Genomic DNA, 20,147 nt, shown 5'->3' with positions numbered 1-20,147 from the left:
CTGGACAGACACAAACTCCTCCTTGAAAAACACCCACCATTACAGCTCATGCTCTTTCTAGCTCCAAATCTCCTATTCTTCCTTCAAAGACAAAAATGGTACCTATTCGTGCTACGAAGAAGAACCTGATGCCATTCCTGCGAACAGGAGAGCGTGGCGGAGCCCAGCATTCTGGCTAGAGAATCAGGGCAAACTCAACTCTGTTACTGAAGATTTAACCCACAGTCCCCATTGATACATGCCACATGCCAGGGCGTACTGGGTACTATGACACTCTTTACTTCTGAAAATTATTATAATAACACTTTTTTCCTAATCTTCAAAATGCTTTAGAAACATTAATATTTACAACACTTCTCATCCCTTCCTCAAATGTTCTTTAACTCAGCCCAAATGCAAATATTCGTTTCGATATTGTTATCCTTCTCAACTGACCTGAATCAGCACTGGTATCCTTTTCCACTCATTAGGATTATTAATACTCTCGGGGCTCCCGGGTGGCTCAGTACTTAAGCGTCTTGATCCCAGAGTCCTGGGATCAAGCCCATATTGGGCTCCCTGCTCAGCAGGGAAGCTGCTTCTCCCTCTCCAGCTCCCCCATGCTTGCGTTCCCTCTCTCACTAACTCTCTGTCATAAATAAATAAAATCTTAAAAAATAGTCTTTATGGCTGGTCTCAGATCAAGCAGTCCACAGTGTATTAACAGAAGAGTGCATCACCCCTCAACTAATTCTTATCGGTAATGTGTGGTTCCTCAACTCATCATCTCTCAGATCTACTTTCCAACCATTTTTTCATTCACAAGAGCCACACAGCAATCTCCACACGTGATCTCCCACCCACTGCACCATGAATCTTCTCTCTGACTGCATGTATTTTTGGGGTGTGCAAACATATGTGTGCTTAGCAATGCATATTTTATGGAGGGTGAGGGGCTATGTATGCACATGTCAATGGATAACTCAACGGGATAAAGAGAGGCACGGTTAGGGTGTTTCAAGTAAGGAGAAAGGAGAGGCATTAAGATTAAGGATCATGAGGACCTGAAGACAGAAAGATGCAGGAATGATGTTTACTGAGCCCTTGCACTCAAGAATCTGTCTAGAAGTACATCTGTCTAGAAGTACATAACTGTGCACCCCCAAAATGAGGCAGTGGGTTCAGGTCTGAATGATGAACTCACCTTCCCCACTTACAAATGCTTACCATCATTTACAACTTTAGGTTCAGAGTTTCAACCATCAAAAGGTTTATTCACCTTTCAAAAGGAAATACTAATATAAGCAAATTAATAAATGGTATAGTTAAAGAAACTCTAAGTACTTATTAAAGATTCTTATATAAAATATAATCACCTAATAAAATTAGTGAGGGGTCTTCTCAGAATTCTTCCTGAAATCACAGTATTTATATTTTTCTCTTCAAACAGAAAAAGTCTTAGCTCCTTCCTCTCAACTGTTTGCTTTGTAAGCCGCACGTCAGCATTTTTTCCTTTGCTCTGAATGCTTTTCTTGGCACTGAGGCTTCTCTGTCGACTTTAAGCCTGAATAAAACTTCCCATAGCTGCCCCCAGACAAAGCAAAGGGAAAGTGTCCCTTTTACTGTGTTTTCCTAGTGTTGCATTAGCATTCCTGCATTCTTGCTCTGCAATTAGAGGCAGTAGAGAAGGACTACAGCCACTTAGCAGCCTAATACCCTGTGATTACATCCTTTATCTAATTGATTCTTTCTTCTTGGAAAAACTCATTCTCGATCCTTCCCACCAGACATCTGAATTTAATCTGTATACACTGGTCAAGTTACATTTAAAACTGAAGAGTTAACTGCCCCTGGCTGTGGCATGTATAACCTCATCAACATCTGTGTTTTCACTCCTTTCAATGTAAAGTCCAAGTTCATCCCAGAATCAGTTCTCTGCAAACAGAATGCAGAAAAGATATTTAACCAGGTTTTATCATTAAAAAAAAAAAAAATGTGGCTCAACTTAAAATCTGGCCCATGATAGCCGCAGAGTTGATTAGTAGGTCAATATTTAATAAGTAACACAACAGTGAATATTAACCCTTACATAAAGATACTAAAATGAAAGGACAAACAGGTAGTATTTGTTGAGGATGATGGGAGAGAGGAAACTTGTTATTTTAACCCCACCCAAGCGGTCTCTCCAGGGAGCACCCTCCCTCAAAAAGAAACATCACGCTTCTCTTTCTCAGACCTCCCTGCATGATTCACTTCTATAGACCTATCATTTTACGGTCTGACAATAAACCATGCACATGACTTCTAAAAAGAGTTCTTCTTATCCAATACTGAGAAAACACCATGATTAGCTCTGTGCCAAGCTAAGCAGACAGTGAGTCACCCTGAATAAACATTGCTGTGTTTTAACATGCAGGTACCTTCAGAACCTCTACAGTCCTCACCTGTGCCCTCTGGACGGGCGTTTGCTCATTTCAGTTTCACGAAGTCTCAAATTCTGCCTATTTTTTAAAATATTTGAGCTAACCTGATCTGGATGGTGTTTACAGCTTTGCACTATCTAATAAGAACTTGCTATTTAAATTAATACTTTCGAAAACAAGACAAGGGAAGCATTTTTTACTTAAGAAAACAAGCTGTTTCTACATCTTAAACAATTGTGGATGCTGCCAACCATAAATTAGTACTTCGCGCACAAAAAGGGACTTCTACGTTAGAAACACTGTTACCAGTTCAATTATCACATGTAGTTAAAAGTAGTAAGAGCATTTCTCTTTGATGCTCAGAAACTCATATTTTTCCAATTAATCTTAATTTACAAAGCTTCACAGTGAATGGATTATGCAATAATCAACTGCAAATCAAGCATCCATTTGGCAAATGTCAAACAGCTTAATCAAGTAAAATCAACTTAGAATATTATTCAATTTTATCACAATCAGAGTGCCTGCTAATTTTCATTTCGACCTTACAAATACTTATTAAGAATTTAGCGTTGTGTTTATTGAGGAATCAAAGAAACATAAGAATAACATAATAAACAATAAGAATCTCTGCTCTAATTTCTATCTTTTTTTTTTTTTTTAAGATTTTATTTATTTGTCAGAGAGAGTGAGCACAGGCAGACAGAGAGGCAGGCAGAGGCAGAGGGAGAAGCAGGCTCCCTGCCGAGTAAGGAGCCTGATGTGGGACTCGATCCCAGGACTCCGGGATCATGACCCGAGCCGAAGGCAGCTGCCCAACCAACCAAGCCACCCAGGCGTCCCTCTAATTTCTATCTTATTTCTACACTTATGAAGCAGTTCAGAGCATTTTATAATTTAAGGTCAAAATAATGATACAGATGAATGCTGTATGTCATCTAAGGAATGAAAATGGGGTTGGTGATTTTAAGGCTACACAGTAGGTAAAAACTCGAGTGGGGTGGGGGTTGGCTGTGTGTGTATGCTTAGAGGGAGAAATGAGTATGTCATGTTGGAAAAATTGAAAAGTGCCTCAAGTAGCTTATTTAGAGCTTGGTATGAGCAGGGAATTAAGGACTGATGGCATTAGAAGTGAGGAGTAGGAATCTCATTCAAAAACCACAGGGAGTTTTAGAAGGTTCTTGAGGTGGGAAGTTACATGATGAAAATAGTGTCTTAATCAGATTAATTTGGAGGTACTAAATGGACCAAAGAAGTCTCTGTTAGTACCTCTCTCCTCACTTTCAGAGAGAAACAAAGGCAAGGAAAAAGTCACACTCAGAAAAAGTGTGCCCTTTCTTGCCTTTTCTTTAAAAAAAAAAAAAAAAGTGTTAAAAGGAAACAGTAAGATAAGGCCAAAATAGTAAGCAAAAAGAATTTTTTTCTCTGAAATAGTAACTAATGGTGAAGCCCTTTTGCAGGTCTGCAATCCTGAAATCAAGAAGATTCTTTGAAAATTAGCATGAATGCATGACTTCTCTTGAAAGAAAAACTACAAAATAAAGAGTAAGTGATGGGAAGAGTAATAAGTGAACTTCAAGTTCACTCAGTTTTGGTCCCTGAATAATCCTGCCACCCAGTCCTGGGACTATGGTGGTGACATCACAAGACACCACAGGACAGCCCCACGGTGGCGTAGGGGATGCGAGTAGGCAAGGGGCTGCCCTCCTCCTCTTCCACCCCGGTGGCTGTTTCCTCTCCATTTTACACTAGTTTTCCCCTTAGGACTTCACCTTTTTAAAACATCCAAACCCGTACACCTCATTCCCCACCAGTCCCTGGAAATTTCCTAAAAGAGCTGCGCTTCCATGCTTGTAAGAGCGAGACGCGCTGCTGCTGCGGGTGTCCAGCTCTCCCTTCTCAGCCCGACTGTCTCCTACTTGTACTTCACTACGAGCAGAGATAAGAGCAAATACTGTACATAAATACAGGAAGTATTTGTGCCTCCCAGGATATTATAGTTTTGTTTAAAAATCACTAATGAGGAAGACTGTTACCTAATATTCTTTCTTTAGCAACGTCCATTCCATAATATGCTAGCTGGGCGTATTCAGAATTTAAGCAGTACAATCACTTATTTAAAATGAAATTGTTTAGTTTTGCTTCTTGTATACAGTTTTGTTTTTAGCATTTAGTATTAAGGGAAACTTACAGAACTTTTAAATATACCCAAATTAAGTTGCTAAAGCAAGATTCAAAAACAGTTCTTAGCCATATTTCCAAACTACACAGCAAATTTTTCCATATTGACCCATCATAAATTATACACATAAAACTCTTTACACCAAAGAAATCTTTAGATTGTTCAAAGTAGCAACAGTGTTTTATACTAAGTGTTATTTTAGATGATAAACAATAACCTCGCGCCTTCCACTGACATGTTCAACAATGATGTCTTTTGAAGATTTTATCCAAACTTAGTTTCATTAGATGTAAGATTTTTTATAGGTTTGTTCCATTTAAAGTCTAATTTCACTACATTCCAAGCACTATCATTTCTTAGAGCAAAAACCTGGGGTGGGGGGGAATAGTATTATAAAACAGAATCTGTGCACATTATAACAGAATGTGTCTATTAGAATATTTGCACATGAAATAATGACACTTGAGTTTGTTTCAAAAGAAGCCAAGGAAAGGGGATGAGCCTGGGGACACAGATGAAATAAGACCGACGAGGTACTGTAATTACCGAAGCTGAGTGATAGATGCCTTGAGTTTTATTATAACAGTCTTTCTATGTTTGTATGTATTTAAAGTTTCTCATTAGAAAACATTTTAAGAGAGATACCTGGGTGGCACAGTTGGTTAAGCGCCTGACTCTTGAATTCATGTCAGGTCATAATCTCATGGTCATGAGATCAAGCCCCACATCGGGCTCTGCGCTGAGTGTGCAGCCTGCTTACGATTCGCTGTCTCTCCCCCTGCCCGACCCCACCGTCCCCCCAAAAATAAAAATCAAAAATTAAAATAACTTTAAAAAGTAAACATTTTATGAAAGAGATATCCTAAAAAAGAAAAGTAAAAAGTCAAGCTACAAAGAGAAGATATGTGCAACACAGATAAGCAAGAAAGGGCTGCTACCTGGAGGCTCTAAAGAGCCCCTATAACCACCACAGGAAGAAGAAACACACGCAAAAGACACGCACAGGCACTTCACAGAAGTTAATTAATTTGGCCAAGGTACACACAAAGACATGCTGGAGAAGCAAGAAAATGCAAATCAAACAACAGTGAGATGTCACTTAGCAAAAACCGGAAAGTCTGACAACTGTAAGGCTTACAGAAACAATGTGGATCGAAAGGATCTCTCAGGCATCGGTACAGTTTGTTCAAATAATATGACACTGTCCTCTAAAGCTGAATCTCATGCACCTCCCCCACCAATGAGCAACTGCATTCCTCAGGTTAGGATCAAGAGAGCAGTTTCAAACACCCATACGCATGTACCAGGACACACATATGAGAACATGCCAGACAGTGTTGTTTCGCAGAACCAGAACCCGGAGAACACAGAACATACAGTAACACAACAGAGCGTTATGCAACAGTGAAAATAACCGAACTACAGCTGCATGCAGCATGAACAAATCTGGAAAAGCTATTATCACATAAAGAAAGTCAAGTAATAATACAGACAGCATGACTTTCTTTTCACAATTAGCAAAAATAATTACAATTAAACAAAACTGTGCTAATGTCTCTCTATGTGGAAAAAACTATTCTTTAAGAAGCAAGAACATGCTAACACAAAATCAGAATTTGGTTCATCTCGGTTACGTGTTGGTCAGTGGGATGGGACAAGAGAGACAGAGGTAAGTTACTGCTCATGTTCAAGTTCCCAGGTTAGACAGCGCAGCTCACGATGTTTATTATTCCTAAGAACAGGTGGGGGAAGAAAGCACAAGCCGAAAGATCGGTTAGAGGCCAAACCAGCAGCTCAGGCAGAAGAGGACGGGCTGGGCAGTAGCCGTGGGGCCGGAGAGATGCACCAGGAATCTGAGATTCAAGACTTAGAGGTGACAGACCTTGGTAACTGGCATGGATGTGAGGAGGAAGCAGGAGGAAGAAGGAAGGGTCTAAGTGAGTCTTACAGGTTTCAGATCCTGGGAGCTGGGTTAAGAGCGGGGCCCATCTGACAGGAAAGGGAGCCACAGGTTGGTGACACACTGCAAAGAGTTCCAAGGAGGACACGCGACCGTCTCCCTCACAGCCACCCCGACCACCCCACCGTGAGGCAACAAGCCGTGAGGCTAGAATTCAATCACCCTCTGCCCCAGAGACACAAACCCTGATCCGTTTGAGCTCAAAAGCATAAGGTCCACACACGCGTCGCCCAAACGCACATTTCTGGAGGGAGGCTCGGACGCCTCAGTCCGGTGATGAGAGGAGCCGGCTCTCTCCGGTACCTCCACCGGAAAGGGGCCGCGGGTCGCCGCCGACAGCGGGCGTTTCCGAAGTAGCAAAAGGACGAAGCTGGTAGAAGAGGGGGGACAAAACCGCGCCCGCTACGAAGAGAAGAACCGAAGCCAGAGCTCTGACGCCGGCAAGACGGAGGGCTGGCCCGCCTCCAGGCCCCTCAGCAACGGCAGCCCCTCTTCCTGTGGCCGCAGCAGCCCACGAGGGCAGGTTCCCTACTGCCGGCAAGAAAGACACCGACGCTACACAGACGTCGGGGGTGGAAAGGGAGTCTGTGAATCACAAGCCCTGAACAATGAAATTGACTGGACTGGGGAAGGGTAAGGAGATTTCCAGTCCCTCATGCTGGGAGTTCCGATATCCTTCTTCTTAAAAGAAGAAGAAACAGGGGTGCCTGGGTGGCTCAGTGCGTTAAAGCCTCTGCCTTTGGCTCAGGTCATGATCCCAGGGTCCTGGGATGGAGCCCCGCATCGGGCTCTCTGCTCAGCAGCGAGCCTGCTTCCTCCTCTCTCTCTCTCTCTCTCTCTCTCTCTCTCTCTGCCTACTTGTGATCTGTCAAATAAATAAAATGTTTTTTAAAAAGAAGAAGAAGAAACAGTTGATCATAGCATTGCCTGTCGCACCTTCCGACCAGATCACATGACTACCGATCCTGTCATGCTGGGGGCCCAGCAAGAAGGAAATGAGGCTACCAGATGTTTTGACTATTCTTCACAGCTTTTACTGATGTCCTCCACAGAGAGGCCAACAGTATCGTTCTCTGTGTTTTTAATTGTCAAATGTAAAATATTTTAAATCCTTGGCATTAAAATAAGTTAATTCCTAATGAAATACATACTTGAGGGAGAAAGTCTAGATCCTATTTGTTTCTCACCGTAGTTTTATAGTCTTATAATCCATAATAACCAGGAAACAACCTGGCTAAAAATTTGACTATGAATTTAGAGGTTAGGGGACTTAAGAATAATTAAATAATTGTTGCATTCAAACTTTAACTCAAGAATTATGAAATAGAGGGCGTCGGGGTGGCTCAGTGGGTTAAGCCTCTGCCTTCGGCTCAGGTCATGATCCCAGAGTCCTGGGATCGAGCCCCGCATCAGGCTCTGTGCTCAGCGGGAAGCCTGCTTCCTCCTCTCTCTCTGCCTGCCTCTCTGCCTACTTGTAATCTCTGTCAAATAAATAAATAAAATCTTAAAAAAAAAAAAGAATTATGAAATACAAAATCCCAAGAAGACTAATTAAAATCAATAACTAGATACTCTACATATCAAAGGGACTCTTGAGCCTAATAAAGAGGCCAATGAATAGACTAATATTTGAAATGTTTCAAAACAAGTGCTCACTTCAGCAGCACATATACTAAAATTGAAATGTTTCAAAACAAAATGCTACAATTTTCAAAAATAAAATTCCAATAACCAGATCCTTTCATTTTACCAGTACGTGAAAGCCAATTTCAAATTACTGAAGAACAAATAAGATGTTATCATATATATCATATATATAAGAGTTCAAGGTTAGCAATGATGTGAAGATTGATTCTGATGCCAGTGGCCAAAGTTTTCAATAGCATATGACATGAGAATTACCAAATTCGCCACTGACATACTACTGTCCTTCCTCTTCTTAACTCACTCATCTTTTTTCAGTTTTGTTTTGTTTTGTTTTCCCCCTAGTTCTCTATAGTGTGCTGCTCTCCTGACTCGTCTTCATATAACTTACTGTTTGCTTATTCTTTTCCTTTGTCTCTATCTGGATGTGTCCAGGTGTCTGTGACCACGTCCCAGGACTCCTCTGCACCTTCGGCTCCTAAGTTTGGTCTTCCTGTTGTCTCTTACTCTCTCTTTGCTCTTCCTTTTCCTTCCTTCCTTAGCCATAGTATTTAACTTACTTGACATGAGCATGGAATCAAAGTTTATAATCTCTTTTAAACAGGAAGATGACTTTTTTTTTAAACAGTAAGATTTTTTAAACAGTAAGATGACTTTTATCTCTGATTTAGTAAAAAAAAAAATTGTTTATTGGATTGATCTGTGTTGTACAACCCTGAAGTGATTTACTCAGTGAATTAGTGTCATGATAAGGTGCTGCTTATTCACCACAGAATAACCATTTTTACTAAGGTCTTTGGATCAAAAGACTCATTCCTTGAACAGTATAAAATTAACCTTAGGGATTCACTAGTCTAAATTACTAAAAAAATGACATTCAAGCTCTAGAACTTATGTCTCATGTGGACTTTTGTTTTAAAATTTCAAATTTCCTGGGGTGCCTGGTTGGCTCAGTTGCTTAAGCATCTATCTTTGGCTCAGATCATATCTCAGGGTGCTGGGATCGAACCCTGCATCAGGCTCCCTACTCAGTGGGAAGCCTGCTTCTCCCTCTCATACTCCCCTTACTTGTGTTCCCTCTCTCGCTGTGTCTCTGTCAGATAAATAAATAAAATCTTTAAATAAATAAATAAATAAATAAATAAATAAAATAAAAATGTGAATTTATTGAGTGCCTACACTGCGGTTTGGCTGTGACACCTGCAGACTTTTACAATTAATTCACAAAGTCTTCAATATTATAAAGTGTAATGAATAACATTTTACAAATGTATGAAATCAAAATAGGTCTATGGAGAGAAAAAATGAAGCAGAAATAATTCACCCATCCAAACCGGATGATCAACAATATAGCAGAAATCAAAAATTTAAACTCTTGCTTCCTGGAATATAAACATTAACTTTTGTTATTCCATTATTTATGATTTCTTTTTGTTTCTTATAACACCAACTTCATTCTCCATGAATACAAATACAGCAAATCATTTCTGTTTTAATTTGGAGTACATTCAAATAGTTTTCATCCAGGGTGATATGGTATAAACACAATGTTCTGCACTGAAAAAAAATAAAATAGTGTCCTAAACATAACGAGAAGAAAATAAGACTAGAGTCAAGGGGCATTTACTATTACAGAGAAAAGAAAGGTCAGTTTTCAGGTCCAATAGAAAGCCTCATAATCAAATTCACAGCTTAGCTATACTTCTCTGGCTAGAGAACAGCTACACTAAGGGACCTATAATTTGACCAAACAACATGTCTCAATGTTGTGATTCTCCATAATTTTATAACACTTACTATGTGACATGCCCTAGGACAGTGAGTCACTCTGGCATTTAACCAGTCCTTAGAAGGAACTTATATGGAATAATTTTCCTTGTCACTGTGATTCTAAGTTGACAACCCTCAGCAAGGCAATCTGGAAGAAGCAGGACTAAGGGACAAACATTGTTAAAATGCAGGAAGCATGCCAAGCACTGGCCTGTCATATGCAGCAATCATAAAGTTGAGGAGGAGGCTGATGGACTGCTCCACGCTGATCTGATGAGTGGAAGGAAGGCGCTTGTTCAGCTGGTAGTAGACAGAGGAGATGACGGTTTCGAGGCGGGACACACTGATCTCAGTGGTATGGTCCAGTGTATTAAGGCCATTGTCTCGGAAGGCTTCAATCATGTTCCAGATATCAACCAGGTGGACTAAAACAAAGAAAATGAACTGTCAACAATTTAAAAGTTTGAATTCATCAGAAAGGTGTTAAGACCTTTTCGTTTATTTACATCTGACAGAACGGTGAAGGGTGGCAGAGTAAGATCCAAAAATATGCCACTTTGGCATAAGGATTATTTTGAGCTATTCTGACACCTGAAAAACAGCACGTGTCAAGAAGTTCACGCTGAACTTCTCTTTTCTTCCTAAAAGCAGGAAATAAACTCCCAGGTGAAAGATGCCCCCCCTATTCCAAGGGGAAAGAAACATTGTTATTCCCAGAGACAGTGAATCGAGGCCAAGAGAAATGTGTACAGATTTTATTAAAATAACCCTTATCTTCCTTGAGACTCCCCATCTATTTTAGTTACTTTTCCACAACTGCTACTCCCTCTCCCCTAGTATATCAGCACTTAGGCCTCATCCCTCCTTCGGGTCTTCACTTTGCTCTGGGGGCTCCCAGGTACATGTAAAAATCTGTGTGCTCTTCTGCTAATCTGTCTTGTAACAATTTCACTCTCAGGCATAACCGGAGACCCTAAGAGGGTAGAGGTAAGGTCTTGCCTCCCCTACCAAAGCTATATTGTCAAATATAACAGAACATCAGAGAGATAAATTCATAAGCTTAGTGGGAGCTATTAACACATTTCTCTTAGTAAGCAATAGAACAAAGGTACAGAGTGCAGATGTAGACAATTCAACATTACAACCGGCGAAGAAGGCATAATGGGTACTGTATGAAATCCTGCCCCCAGTGATTAGAGAATATGCTCTACTTTCAAGAACTCAAACAGTGTGTGTGAAAACTGAACTTATTCTGAGTCATAAAGCTAATTTTGGCAAATGTCAAAGGATTCAAGTCATATCAACCGTGCTGATTAAAATGAGATTAAATTACAAATCATCAAAAAGACCACTTTTCAAATAAACCTTACATTCAGAAATGAAGAAACACACAGCACTAGGCAATGTCCTTAATCTGATTAAGCGTATTTATAGAAAACTGTGGCAAACATATGACCTAATAGTAGAATGTTGAAAGTCTTTCCTCTGATATTGTGAACAAGATAAGAAATGCCCACTATCAAAGGTAAATTGGTACAGTAACTGTGGAAAACAGTATGGAGGTTCCTTAAAAAATTAAAAATGAAACTACCATACGAACCAGTAATTCCACTAGTGGGTATTTGCCTAAAGAAAATGAAGATATTGGGGTGCCTGGGTGGCTCAGTGGGTTAAAGCCTCTGCCTTCGGCTCAGGTCATGATCCCAGGGTCCTGGGATAGAGCCCCATATTGGGCTCTCTGCTCAGCAGGGAGCCTGCTTCCCTTCCTCTCTCTCTGACTGCCTCTCTGCCTACCTGTGATCTGTGTCTGTCAAATAAATAAATAAAATCTTTAAAAAAAATGAAGATATCTTTAAAAAAAATGAAGATATTAACTCGAAAAGATGTATGCACCCGTCTGCTTACTGCATTGTTCATTTACATTAGCCAATATACATAGCATCCAAGTGTCCACCAATAGACAAATGAGTAAAGAGGACGTGGTACGTATATAGGATGGAATAGTATTCAGCCATAAAAAATGATGAGATTTTACCATTTGCAACAACATGGATGGATGTAGAGGGTATTACGCTAAGTGGAGTAAGTCAGAGAAAGACAAACATCATATGATTTCACTTGTTTGTTCACTTATATATAAAACAAAAGAACAAACAAAAATCAGAAACAAATGGATACATACAGAGAGCAAACTGGTGGTTGCCAGAGGGAAGGAGAGAGGGAGATGGACAAAATGGAAGAAGGGGAATGAGAGATACAGGCTTCTCATTAGGGAATAAATAAGTCATGGGAATACAAAGCAAAGCACAGGGAACACAGTCAGTGGTACTGTACTAGCACTGTATGGGGACAGATGGTAGCTGCACCTGTGGTAGAATCACTATGTTGTATACGTGAAACAAATATAACATTGTGTATACTTCAACTTAAAAAAGAGAAGAAAGAAAGAAATGGGGCGCCTGAGTGGCTCAGTCAGTAAAGCACCCGATTCTTGATTTCAGCTCAGGTCATGATCTCAGGGCCGTGAGATCGAGCACCATGTCAGGCTCTGTGCTCAACGAGGAGTCTGCTTCAGATTCTCTCCCTGCCCCTCTCTCTCTGCCCCTCTGCATGCTCACACAATCATGCTCTATCTCTCTAAAATAAATAAATAAATAATTTTTTTTAAGGTAAAAAAAAAACAACAATGCCCACTATCATCATTTCTATTGTACTCTGGGTCCTAACCAATACAAACAAGCAGTAATTAGCCATGTGAGTTTCAGAAATGAAGAAACTTAACTGTCATTATTCAGAAATGACAAAATTCTCCACACAGAAAATCAGATTCTCCAGATAAATTACTAAAATTGATATTTGAGTCTAGAATGATTGTTAGATGCAAGTCAAGATATAAAAGTCACTGTATTTCCATTACTAACAGAAAGTGGAATTTTAAAATACTATTTGTAATAGTAGCATAAATCATCAAAGATTTAGTAATAAATCCAATGGAGGAAGTGCAACATCTCTACCAAATAAAAAAATCTATAAATATAATTGGCAGAAATTAAAGACCTAAATAAATAGAGGGATATACCATGTTCATAGGAGGTAATCTCAAATTGGAAATATGTTGGTTCTCCCCAACTTAACCTATAGATTCAGTGCAGTCCCAACAAAATGCCACAGGGCTCTCCATTAAAAGGATAAATTTTACTACATGTAAATTGTACTTAAAAAAAGAAAGATGGAAAAAAATCCCAGCAGTTGTTTCATTTTGTTTTTAGTAGAAATTGAGAATCAGATTTTAAAATGTATATGAAAATAAATGTAAAAGACCAATTTAAAAAAGAAAAACAGAACAAAGTAGGAAGACTTGCTCTATTTGATATTAAGACTTATAAAGCAGGGCGCCTGGGTGGCTCAGTCGGTTAAGCATCTGACTCTCGATACTGACTCAAGCCATGATCTTAGGGTTGGAATTGAGCCCTGAGGGGCACCTGGTGGCTCAGTCTTTAAGTGTCTGCCTTTGGCTTGGGTCATGATCCCAGGGTTCTGGGATCCCTCTCCCACTCCCCCTGCTTCTGTTCCCTCTCTTGCTGTGTCCCCCTGTCAAATAAATAAATAAAATCTTTAAGGAAAAAAAAAAAAAAAGGAATTGAGCCCTGAGTTGTGTTCCCTGCTTAGCATAGAGTCTGCTTAAGATTCTCTCTCTCCCTCTCTCTCTGCTCCAAGACCCCCACAATCTCACTCTCTCTCAAATAAATGAATACATCTCTTTTTTTAGATTTTATTTTTATTTATTTGAGAGAGAGAGACACAGATAGTGACAGAGATAGCGAGAGAGAGCACAAATGGGGAGGAGAGGGAAAAGCAGGCTTCCTGCTGAGCAGGGAGCCGGATGTGGAGCTCGATCCCAGGACTCTGGGATCATGACCTGAGCTAAAGGCAGCTGCTTCATGAATGAACCACCCAGGTGCCCCATAAATGAATAAACCTTTAAAAAAAAAAAAGACTTATTATAAAGCTATAACAGTGGTTATTGGTAGGACAGACAAACAGACCAGTGGAAGACAAGAGTCCAAAAGCAGTTCCTCTCATATACAAAAACCGCTATGAACATTCTTTTATATTTCTCCTAATTTGTATGAGGAAAGATTTGGGGGCAGTGAAGAAAAAGAATTTTTTTTTTCAATAAACAGTGTAGAGACAATAGAACATGCATGTGGACAACACTGACATTTTGCTCCTGCTTAAATTGTACACCCACACACAAAAAATTTCCATCTGATTAAAGAATCATCTGTAACAAAATAAAACTTCCAGAATAATGCATCTTTTACTGTACATTAGTAATGCCAGTAGACTGGTTTCAGGCTCTCAACACTCCACACAGACTACTGTTTCCCAAAAATAATTATAGGAAGAATTATTAAAATGGTAGTTGCTCTGACAGTGGTTTTCAAACTTTTTTACCGCAACCCACAGAAATATATTTAAATCAACACACACACACACATATTCTTCCAGATATATAAAAAACAAAAATACTTTTTCCCAAAGTACTTTTAGACTTACCACATAATTTGTGTTCTGCTTTTTTTTTCTTTCTCTGTTTTTCTCTATTACATGTTTTAAATTCTGGCTACAGCTCTTCAAAATGATTTCATGAACCATTAATCAGTCACAACCCATAATTTGAAAAACAATGCTTTAGGAAACCAGAGACCTCAGTCTAGGACAGTATGGTAAACCCTCCAGAGAGAATTTTATGCTAAGATTTTTGAATAATAGTTAAAGTAGGGTGGACGTATTTAGATATACAGTGACATGTTTGTAGTAAATGCCAAAAACCAGGACTAAAACTCAGGTTTTTCCAATTCTAAAGCTAATGTTCTTTCCATTATACAAAATAGTTCTTCATTAATATTAATACACACACACACACACACACACGAGAAAGTATAATTATTTTGTCATAAGTTAATCTTCATGGAAATTAAGAGAAAAAATATTTTAAACATACATATATTTTATTTATTTTATAAGCAGTAATTCTCATAGTGATTATAGAAAAGGCTGATTCATGCTGTATTTATTTTAATCGAGAAAAATAATTTATTACACCTCTATCAAAATATTGTTTTTTTCTTCCAGAAGCTGATTATTGTATTAATTTTGTATAAAACTGATCATTTAAAACAAGTGAGAAGGAGAAATCAATTCTCTTCACTTAAAGTACATTAATACTATGCCAGCCTCAAAACCAGTTACCTTACTAAATTTTGGTAAATATTTTGAGGGACACACAGAGTAAAAGACGAGTTTTTTCCATGACAAAGCTTACATTTTAATAAACCCTTAAGACAAAAGTAATTCAACCAACATTATAATATGACTAAAAGATACTAAAACCTTTTTATATTACTGAGTGCACTATCCAGCTATCATAGAAATTAGCTGAAATGACTTACGGTTGCATCGTTTTTGTACAAATCGTAATTTGCAAGCTGTTCTATAAGTTGATAGTCGTATGACATCAAAATTCTGAGCACCTGAAAAAAGTACAAACAGCAGATGTTCAGTGGGATTGACCCCTGCGTTTCTCAGCGCTGGGAAGTGACCATTCCCCAGCGCGGGCACGGGCCGCACGTCACACGTCAACTAGGCCTTCTTCTGAGAAGACTAAAGGGGTCAGGAAGCGTTAGGCGCACTTTCTACGTGACCACTCCAGGCCAGCAGGTCTGCCTACATTATCCCACCTACCAGCCAGACAAAAACCCTGAGGGAGAACACTCATCACCACAGTGAATCTTTCCTTCTGTACCTCTTCTTTGGGAAATACTAGGAAATCAGTGATGAGCAGCTGGGAAAGTCCCATCCCCGACTAACCAAACAGAAAGAGCGCTAATCTGATGGATGAGACCACACGGCATTTATTGGGCCGTGTTCGCTAGTGGAGCGGTAATGACAGGAAAACGCCCATGCACGTGGCACAGAACTCTCTCTCTTCAGATTCTTCCTCCAGTACAGTTAAGTCAGACCTGGGTACTGCAAAATGAAATAGGGCAAATATCACCCAAGTCCAAAGCAAACTAGTTGAGGAAAATGGGAAACCCCACAAGCTCCAGCCTAGTTTGCCGGAAATCTCCACTCTGAAGTTCCAGGTGCTAGTCAAGAATCAAGTATCACTCTGTTTTCCTTTGTCATTTTTCTCATACATTTACCTTCTTCTGAAGCAGTCATCTTTCCTGGTTTCTATAAGGAAAATCCTCATACACTGCTCTAAGAATAGCCTCACTTTTTAAAAAATTTCCCTTATGTAAGTGTCATGTCGATTTCCTGATCAGAAAATGTGGTAGTTTGGCACATAAAAAATAGAACAGAAAGCCCCCAGTGAAGAAACTGATTATGTTATCCCTTTGGGTATTATGAACTAGAAAAGATGACTCTTCACTCCATTATCATTCATTTTGAGAACATTTCATTGTAAGAAATACACTGAAATGTCACTTTAATACTAGTGTCAGACAGTATATTTCAAGCTTATCAAGAAATGGTACAGAGGGTCCTAACTAAACACACAGGCAGAACTCTAGTGACAGGGGGAAAGCCCAGTGAAGCTCCTGGATAGACAGGAGACAATCTAAAAATACTGAGTACCCAAGAGGTACAGGGAAAGGATAAGAAAGGATTAACCCTTCTTTCTATATCATGGCTCTCCTCATTCATGAGAATAGGATAACAACTTCTATAGTATAACCAAATCCCAAGGAAAGCAAAGAGTCAAATGCAAGGGTTTTATTGTATCTACTTGTATCAGAAGCTTTTATCAGGGTCTCCTAGAGAGGAACCTGGAACCTTCATTCCAGAAAGTCCTACAATCAAGCTAGGTTTGGGAAACACATAACTACCCAACTCAGCTTCAAGGTCTGGCCCATGCAACTCTCAAATTTTACCTCACACCTACCTGTAATCAGTACAAGCTACATATAATTACCCAAACATGCCAAGCTCTCTCATCTGAGCCTTGTAAGTGCTACTCACGGCTCCAGCCCTTTCTTCATCACATCCCTGAACTGACTCAGCCTGCACATCGCTTCCTTTCAGTTCCCTTCCTGGACCCCCCGGGCTTCCCCAATCATGGCTTTTACTGCCCTATCATTCCTTATTTCCATTTTCAGGAAAGTAAGTTTCACAAACGTAGAGACCATTTTATTGTTGTGTTGTATTATATGCCCCAAACTAGGACATAATAAAACTAGCACCTGAAATATTTATTGAATGAATAGATAACTGAAAATTATAAAGTTGTGTTGCTGATATAAAAGACTGATCTGCGGGGCGCCTGGGTGGCTCAGTGGGTTAAAGCCTCTGGCTTCAGCTCAGGACATGATCTCAGGGTCCTGGGATCAAGCCCCATATCAGGCTCTCAGCTTAGCAGGAAGCCTGCTTCCTCCTCTCTTTCTCTCTCTCTCTCTCTCTGCCTGCCTCTCTGCCTACTTGTGATCTCTGCCTGTCAAATAAATAAATAAAAATCCTTAAAAAAAAAAAAAAAGACTGATCTGCTTTCCCCAAAAAATATACTAAGTAAAGTCAAAATATTACACAAACTATACAATTTTGAAAAGCTAATACAAGGAGATGATAAAGGTAGTGGTGAAACCAACTCCTTTCCCTGTACAAACATGTTGATGCCTTCTTCAGACAGAGCACGGGATTCCAGACTAGGGAGCCACAGGATTCGGTGGAGGAGCTTGGCACACCTACAGAAGGTGTAAGGCAGTAAGTATATTTTGTTAAAAAGACATCTAACTAATGAGATGAAGAGGAGAGAAGGAGAAAGAGAAGAGGTAATAAACCTAGTAAATGTAAGGAGAGTAACTTTTCTGATTGTCTGAAACCTTTACAACCACTTTTTTTTTTTAAGATTCTATTTATTTATTTGACAGAGAGAGACAGCGAGAGAGGGAACACAAGCAGGGGGAGTGGGAGAGGGAGAAGCAGGCTTCCCGCTGAGCAGGGAGCCCGATGCAGGGCTAGATCCCAAGACCTGGGGATCATGACCTGAGCTGAAGGCAAATGCTTAACAACTGAGCCACCCAGGTGCCCCTCCTTACAACCACTTTTATTTACTCTTTTTTAAAGATTTATTTATTTACTTGATAGAGACAGAAAGAGAGAGAGGGAACACAAGCAGGAGCAGTGGGAGAGGGAGAAGCAGGTTTCCCACTGAGCAGGAAGCCTGACGCGGGGCTTGATCCCAGGACCCCAGGATCATGACCTGAGCCTACGGCAGATGCTTAATGACTGAGCCACCCAGGTGCTCCTTTACAACAACTTTTAAGAACCAAAACATTTCAAGAGAATAGGAGTCTGAATAAGTAACAGAAATAAACATAAATTACTTCCTTGTTTTTTTCTTGGCTGATTAGAAATCCTGGGGACCAGAAATGAAGCCAGAAGTCCCAACAGAGAAGAAGGTACAGACCACAGAATGGTGACTCTTTCAGTGGTTGAACTAGAAAGAAAAGGAAAAAAAAAAAAACCCCACAAAGGGAAACAGGAACACATGACTGGTTCCACCTAAACGTAGATTTAAATTTTTAAAGCAAATAAAGAAAGTAATAATCAAAGAGGTTAGACAAAAGAAAAACTGACCATATGAAAGAATTCTTAAGTCTAATTTATGATGTTAAAAAAGAGAATACTAAAAATAGCGTGATTGGGGCACGTGCGTGGCTCAGACATTAAGCATCTGCCTCTGGTTCAGGTCATGATTCCGGGGTCCTGGGATTGAACCCCACGTCGGGCTCCCTGCTCAGCAGGAACCCTGCTTCTCCCTCTCCCACTCCCCCTGCTTGTGTTCCCTATCTCACTGTGTCCTTCTCTGTCAAATAAATAAAATCTTTTTTAAAAAATGGCATGTATTTCATAAGGGAGGTGCTCTAAAACAGTCTAATATTCCTGTATTGCTTCGAATAAAGTTGTAAATGTTGATAAGCTCTGGATTTCATTTTAATTGATGTTAGACTTTCTAGGGTAGCCACGAAAAGAACAGAAAAAGAATATACAACTCACAACCAAGAGAGGGAAAACTGGAATGGAAGGAAGGAAGCTCATTTTATCTAAGGCAGGCAAGAAAGGAAGAAAAAACAACAGAGAAAGGACACAGTTGAAGCACAAAACAAGATGGAAGAAAATGTGAAATCCCTCTGTACTCATAAAAACAATTAAACAGGATAAATTCTTCAGTGAAAAAGCAAAGACAATAGTTGTTGTTGTTGTTAAATAATCTAGCTTACACTGCTTACAGGAGAGATACATAAAACATAAAGATCAGGGGTGCCTGGGTGGCTCAGTCAGTTAAGCATCTGACTCTTGACTTCAGCTCAGGTCATGATCTCAGGGTCATGGGATCAAGCCCCATGTTGGGCTCCATGTCCAGTGCAGACTCTGCTTTGGATTCTCTCTCTCCCTCTCCCTCTGCCCGAGAGAAGGAACACAAGCAGGGGGAGTGGGAGAGGGAGAAGCAGGCTTCCTGCTGAGCAGGAACCCTGACATGGGACTCGATCCCAGAACCCTGGGATCATGACCTGAGCCGAAAGCAGATGCTTAACGACTGACCCACCCTGGTGCCCCCAGTACAGCTATAGTAATAACAACAAAATAAACTTCACAGTAAAAAGCATCACTAGAAAAAGAGTATACCTATAAAAAAAATAAAAAATATTTTTTAAAAAGAGTATACCTTCATAATATTCAATATATATATATTCAATTTCCTAGATAGACATAATATTTTAATACATGTGCATCTAAGAACAAAAGGTCAAATCACTAACAGAACTAAGGGTAAAAAATTAAAGTCCATGATCAAAGCAGAGATTTTTAACAACTTTCAGTAATTAAGCAGTCAAATCATTAAAGAACAAAAACGGTCTGAATAAAACATGTAACAAGTTAAATCCAAATAATGAAGAAATCATACACATTATTTTCAAGCACACATGGAATATTTATAAAAACATTTAACAAAAAATATCAAATTCAAAGATTCTAGAACATCCTTCATTCTCTGACCCACATACCAATTAAGCTAAGTATTTTTTAATTAAAAGTCATTCATTTGCAAATTTAACAGGGTATTTCTAAATAATTCCTAACAGAAGTTAGAAAACACAGAGAAGTGATCATGAAAATGGCA

The 20,147-nt window shown here is 39.5% G+C and overlaps 1 protein-coding gene across 2 annotated transcripts in view; it reads right to left on the bottom strand.

The window, feature by feature from the left end:
• The window catches only part of DTNB (dystrobrevin beta), a gene marked incomplete at its 3' end in the record, with an annotated part of 122,573 nt that overhangs the window by 67,398 nt on the left and 35,028 nt on the right, over positions 1-20,147 (bottom strand). The window contains exons 3-4 of one of the 2 annotated variants that reach the window (XM_080814469.1): positions 15,415-15,495; positions 10,170-10,383 (exon numbers count right to left, since the gene is read on the bottom strand). In XM_080814469.1, the coding sequence (XP_080670595.1) occupies positions 10,170-10,383; positions 15,415-15,495 (295 nt within the window). The remainder of the gene's footprint in view (positions 1-10,169; positions 10,384-15,414; positions 15,496-20,147) is intronic. The other variant, XM_080814470.1, reaches the window with a different exon arrangement.

This window comes from Martes martes, assembly GCF_963455335.1.
Source record: "Martes martes genome assembly, chromosome: 9".
In the NCBI taxonomy this organism is placed as follows: domain Eukaryota; kingdom Metazoa; phylum Chordata; class Mammalia; order Carnivora; family Mustelidae; genus Martes; species Martes martes.
This window is presented reverse-complemented; position numbering and strand designations above follow the sequence as displayed.